Below are 6,349 nucleotides of genomic sequence, written 5' to 3'. Positions count from 1 at the left end.
CTTAATAGGCGACAATATACATCAAGTCAATATTTTTTATGACAATAAAAACCCATGCTAAACCAGATTAATTACTTTTATTTTAATTATTGTAAAGTAAACGGTATATACATTTTATTGAGTTTAAAATTTGTACACCTGATCAATTCTCTTGGTTTCGACAATGCAATACTGTTTTCAACCACGAAAATTGAATAATTTCAAATATTTCGAATTTTCACCACAAAGAACGGCGGTGACAGTATTTTTAACATTAAGGCGATGTTTTAAATGTCTTTACTATTAAACCTTATCTCTTCATTTGTTGACGTCTGGTACACCTTGCATAGAACTAGGATTAGAGTGGACAGATATCCTAATACCCTCTTCAAAGATAACATTGAGATTTAATTCTATAAACGCATTGAATCCGTATATTTTCATCATTTACTTCTAACGAAATGTTCGCGTTGCTTCTTCTCTCACTACTAACAATTAGTTCAGTATTAGGTATGTGAATATATTTTCATTCATGCTAATGGTGCTTTATTATTTATATCACTTGATTCATATCTACTGGCTTGTGAGGTGTTAACATAATCTTTAACTCATTCGTATACAAGGTGTTCCTCCTTTGGAAGGACCATACTTACCCGGAGGCAGAATTGTCGGAGGAGAGGATGCAGACATCGCTGACTACCCCTATCAGCTCTGTTTGATTTTCGAAGACTTCGGACCTTTCTGTGGAGCAATTCTTATAGATGAAGAATGGGCACTGACTGCAGCCCATTGCACATTAGAGTAAGTTGGACCATTTAACTCTACAAGTCTTTCTTCTTCATAGACTTAGATGGAATATTTCATTCACAACTTTTGGTCAATATATAATCATTATTACGCTTTTAGTGCTGAAGCCAACAATTTAACTGTACGAGCTGGATCGTCACTATCAACATCGGGAGGTCAACTGGTAAACGTGGAGAAGATATACCAACACAAGGGCTTCAACTATGACACAGCAGAAAACGATATATCTCTTCTGAAGCTAGCTTCCAAGGTAACAGTCGCCAATTCCAAAGTAATCGCTTTGGCTACCAGCAAGCCAAAGGCCAACGAGACCGCCACAATCACAGGCTGGGGTATAACCGACGAACTTGATGAGAGTATGGGCCCAGAGGTGTTACAGGTGGTCCAGGTTCCAGTTGCAGATCAAGAGGATTGCAAAAAAGCTTTCATCGTAGAAGGTGTTACAGATACTATGTTCTGCGCTGGGTTTTTTAATGTAGGGGGTAAAGATGCTTGCACGGGTGACTCTGGAGGACCTCTGGTGGTGGAGGGGGTTGTCGCTGGAATCACGTCCTGGTCCAAAGGGTGCGCCAGACCAGACAGACTTGGTGTGTACACTAATGTAGCCAGTTTTCTGGACTGGATCGAGGAGACGAAGAATTCTGATCAGTGACAGTAACAGGTGTACAACTTTTAAACTCAATAAAACGCATATACCGTTTACTTTAATCAATAATTAAAATACAAGTAATTTATCTGGTTTAGCATGTGTTTTTATTGTCGTAAAAATATTGCCTTGATGTATATTGTCGCCTATTATGGCAGTCAAACTTCTAATATACTGCATAAAAATGAGTAGGCGATACAAAGACCATAGTAGTATAAAACATATTCAATCTTTTCATGGAAATTTTAAAAATCTGTTACGTATTCAAATTCAACCAGTATACTCATTTAGATATAGGTATAATATCTAAAATTTATTTTAGGAATATTTAACCTTTCCTTTTTCATCTTAGGCTGTGTAATCTTAGTCATCTGAGACGAAGACCTGTGTAATCTCCCCTGCTATTACAACAATTTAAGCCACTTAGAGTTCATGGGAAGTTCATAAAATGTAAATCAGCGAATCCCATTGGCATTCAATCTGAGACTTGATAGATTAACTCAGTGTTTATCTAAGACAGTGATGAGATGTATCTCGAGAGCATTTGAATAGTAATGAGCGACTACGGCGATATACTACTTCCAATATTATCCTCTAAAGTGTCTCTATAGCGCTTGGTAAGTTATACTTCGATATTGGCATGTTTCGGCTGGTAGATTGCTGGAATTGGATTTGCTGCATTGAACGATAAACACTAAATTACCAACAGGATTCAGTGAAGAAATTCAGAAGTTATAGAAATACATCCATATTAGTAGAGTTTATTAGTGGCCTATTTCTGTGATAATAAACAATTACGTCGCAGCCATCGATATCCGGAACAAGCGGATTTAATTTTATGAACATATTTATTACGGCAATGGCATAAAGCGGTGTTGCAATGCTTTGTATGAATTTACTAACACAATAGCAGAATTATTACCACCTGGGGATTTTCGATGAATCATAATTAAAGTTCTGTGCATATTTACGTGAAAAATAAGTGGGAACAAAATTGTTCATGCTGAAATAATTACAGGAGTCTGTGACTATTTTATTTGGACTATAACAATCAGAAGTGGGACTTGCTGAAAATTAATATTTTTGCAGATTTTGTTTTCAAAATTCAGTTAAAGAATCACCTAGCTATCATAAAATAAAAAAGTGGCGAATTGATTGCATTGGATAAAATTAACACAAATACTAGGAGTATGATATTTCCGTGAACTAAAATCGGTTCACTAGGCACATGACGTAACGTGGAGAGTAACTGAAGTGAACCATTAATAAAGCTAATTCTAATAGTTTACGGTTACGTATCTAATAAATAAAAAGTGATTTTACCATTAATTTGAATATTACAATTATTTGTTATTTCAAAGTCACAATGTTATTTTAAAAACAGTGCGAACAGAACGAACATTAAAAATATTTCTGAATTGTTTTAAGAAATTAATATATTTTTCATTATTTACAACTAATATTGATATTATTTTTTCTTATAAAATGTACAAAATAAAAAATTAAAATATTTACTAATCGTTTCATATTTTTTATAAAATGTAATATATTTTAAAGCACTGTTTAGTTTGTAAATACATTGTTAATGTATGACCAGTTAGAGCAAACAGCACAGGACATTAATAATCACTGTTAGAATCGAATCACCCAATTACTAAAATCCGAGCTAAAACTTAACCACAACGCTACAACTCGTGCTACAAAGTCGATACATTTTATTTTATTTATTAAAAAACTGGAAAACAATTGTGTTGAAATTTACTAAATGTTTCACAATAATAGTTGTTTACATTATTGTTATTCCGTAGGACAAGTCTGCCGCGAACACACGCAGTGCGCATCAGCAGGTTAACAGCACAGGCAGCAGGCTGTTGTCACGTTGTGATGAAACTCCCCAATGTTAATACTCGCTGTATTTTGAAAACTGTTAATCTTACGCCACTGCAATATACAACTTTTTTGTTCATTTATGATTACTCTATCTCATGCTGAAGTAATGGCAGTTACACCCTGTATACTATTTCGAATTGAGAGATTCTATATTTAAAAGTATAAACATGGATTAGTAAAACTGATAGTCTTTAATTTAAGTCAGGTGATACGTCTACATCAATATCAGATCAGCTAGAAATCTATTTAGTAAAATTTTAAGAATCAATTGTTTGGTTACAATCTTACTGATAAACATTCCATTGATAACCCTTTTGTTGGTACTTATGCAACGGATGTTTAAAATCACAGAAAAACGTAAATAATGTCATCATTATTATTATTGACCATGTTTTTTTTATATTCTACTATATTATTATATGGCCCGAAGCCCGACTAAAAACTTCAACGAAAGGTTAACGAAGCGAATCCAGCAGACATTTCCGAACACGTGGGGACATGCCCTGAAGGCCTTATCCCCTCGACGAGCCCCGGAAATATCTTTATTTATTACGGAATCACCTCCCCAGGGCGGCTGCTGGAAAAATTGAACAGTTACCCCCTACGAGCCGCCGAATTTATGACTATGGCGTTGTTACCGAAAACAAAAAATATATAAATTGATAGGAGCGAGCGACGTAACAGCCGAGCAAGGTGTTGCCAAACTCCTCGGCGGGATAGCTCCTAGCCCCACTGTTGTGACCTACTTTACGCCGATGTGACAATATTCGAGATGGGGGATTAAATAAACATTTATTTAATACTCCGACAGGGGCAATTGTTACATAAGTTGTTTAATGTTCACTTAGTAGTGCTCACCAGGTGGTCAGACATGTACGATTTTGACCTCGGCTTTGTTTAGGAAATTCTAGTCAGGATCGGCTTAAGATATTTCTTTGTCCTGGACAGATTTAGACTAAGGGAAATGCGTACGATTTTTTTAAAGAAATTTTGTAAAAATTAAGCAAAGTGTATAAGAATTTTTTTAAATACATATTTTATTATTAACTTTAGTAGTACTTTTAGTTTATTTTAAAGATATTAAAATAATTCAAAAAATTCTCTTACAAATCATATTAAATGAATCCAAGCAATGTTCTAGGTATACAAAAACATATCTTCACAGATACTCCAGTCGAATTAGAATTTGAACGTATAGAAATGACTAGTAGACATTTTATTGTCCGGAGAAGGATATGTAGACTGATAATATCAAAAAATTAACTCGAAAGATGTTTGCAAATTGAAAAATTACGTGTTTCTTCATTTTTTTTATCGCTAATGTAAACCTAGACGACTTATCGGAAAATTAGTCATTTTATGTTGTAGGCAATTAAATTACCTATAATTTTAGGTATCTAAAGTCATATTTCATCAATCTGCTAACTGTAAAATAAATTTCGTTCGTTTTTTGCAACTAATTGTTAATTACTAAATGTTAATTTTACAGCTAACAAAATAGGACGTGCAAAACAGGCAAAAGCCGCTCGGGAATTCGCTCTTTTTGCATTAAATAGCCTTATTTTTACGGTAATTAAAAAAAAAAAGAGAAAACACCTACGTCTCGTTGTTTTCAAGATAGCATTTTATAAAGTTAATTGTTAATTAATCATTGTACCTATAGGACCGGGATTTTATAGACAATTAAATAAAGGGTTAAACTTTTATTTTCAGAAAGTTTCACATTGATAGTTCATGTAATAAACGCTCTAGCAGCAGTAAAAGTTAACGTTAATGAACGGTCTGAACGCGGGAAAAGGAGTGCCGAGCCCGCGCAGGCGTGTAAACCCCGCTCCCGTCGCGCGCGAGATTTTTGACTTGAACATTTCAAATTCGGTTCAGAGTATGATGATATTGCGGGAAAGAACTACATTCGTACCAGCAATATCTAGTAGACTATCACTAAATAATAATTATAAAAAAATAATCTAAAATTAAAAATGATGTATCTGGTTTGCATCGATAGACATCAACGCTATTTCTGAAGTCCCTCAAGGATCAGTCCTTGGTCCTTTATTGTTTTTAATATTTTAAACGATATCACTTCTATTCTAAAATGTAACCTTCTCCTCTAAGCTGATGGAACCCATGCATTTTGGAAGAATATTGAAAAGAAAAAATACTTTTAGAATTGAATTTTGCAATACTGTAAGTTAAAAATGTTTAAATTTATTATAGATGTTGCAAAATAGCAGTAATTGATGAAAGTTTTTTGGAATTTTTTTTTATAAAACAATTTAATTGTACCGAGGGCATTCTAATTTTGGTAAAAAACTTTAGAGTATAATAAAACAACACACCAAATTTCATTAAAATTGGTTCTATAGTTTTCGCATAATAATTTTTTGAAAAAAAAATTTTGTACAGCCTCAAAAAAGGCATCTAGATACTTGAAATTTTTTCATATAGAAAAGACCGCTCAGCCTTTGAAATGGTTCTTGAAAAATTGAAATCGGATGATTAGGACTGCCACAGTAAATTTTTAAAGTTAACACTTTTTTTTATTTTTAAACAATTAGATTACATTTATCAATTTGCAATTTAGTTTATTTCAAAAATTATAATTTTAAAATACGCGGAAAGACGCTTCTTTTAAAAATAAGTTAAATTCCATTTATTGGTTCTCGAGATATAAGCGGTCAAAGTTTATCGGCATTTACCGTTAATTGTGGCTTTGTTTTTCCGAGTTTTAAGCTGGAAAAATTTTCATATCTATAAGTTATCGGCAACATAGATATATCAGCGGAAAAGCTGTCGCTCGCACGCGCGAAAAGTGACTCAAAACACGAAAAGTGGGGGAGGGGGCTTTCGCTCCGAGACTGAATTCGGAGGGTTTAAAATGCGAAGATACAAAAAAAAATTGTTTCGGCTTCTAATGGACCAATGTCGATCTTTTTTTTTTAATCCGATATCTCGCGAGCTAAGGAATTCGAATATCGTAATGCCAACTGTCTAATTTGCACATATTTTGTTATAAACAAAGTTTAT

At 33.6% G+C, this 6,349-nt stretch overlaps 1 protein-coding gene across 1 annotated transcript; it reads left to right on the top strand.

The window, feature by feature from the left end:
• The first annotated feature begins 422 nt into the window (after nt 1-422).
• LOC108907077 (trypsin) lies at nt 423-1,529 on the top strand. The gene is made up of 3 exons (XM_018710595.1): nt 423-489; nt 603-780; nt 886-1,529. Exons 1-3 carry the CDS (start codon nt 441-443, stop codon nt 1,436-1,438), a joined length of 780 nt encoding a protein of 259 aa, XP_018566111.1. The 5' UTR covers nt 423-440; the 3' UTR covers nt 1,439-1,529.
• Nucleotides 1,530-6,349: the final 4,820 nt, after the last annotated feature.

The sequence above is a fragment of the Anoplophora glabripennis genome, unplaced genomic scaffold (genome assembly GCF_000390285.2).
Source record: "Anoplophora glabripennis isolate ALB-LARVAE unplaced genomic scaffold, Agla_2.0 scaffold227, whole genome shotgun sequence".
Classification (NCBI taxonomy): domain Eukaryota; kingdom Metazoa; phylum Arthropoda; class Insecta; order Coleoptera; family Cerambycidae; genus Anoplophora; species Anoplophora glabripennis.
Note: the sequence above shows the minus strand (reverse complement) of the source record. Positions and strands in the feature narration are given on the sequence as shown.

Bases quoted from the DNA above. Each gene is read 5' to 3' on its own strand.
- LOC108907077 (XM_018710595.1), top strand. From the start codon at position 441: ATGTTCGCGTTGCTTCTTCTCTCACTACTAACAATTAGTTCAGTATTA. The intron at 490-602 runs GTATGTGAATAT...TTCGTATACAAG, and splicing joins AACAATTAGTTCAGTATTAG to GTGTTCCTCCTTTGGAAGGA. The intron at 781-885 runs GTAAGTTGGACC...TTACGCTTTTAG, and splicing joins GCAGCCCATTGCACATTAGA to TGCTGAAGCCAACAATTTAA.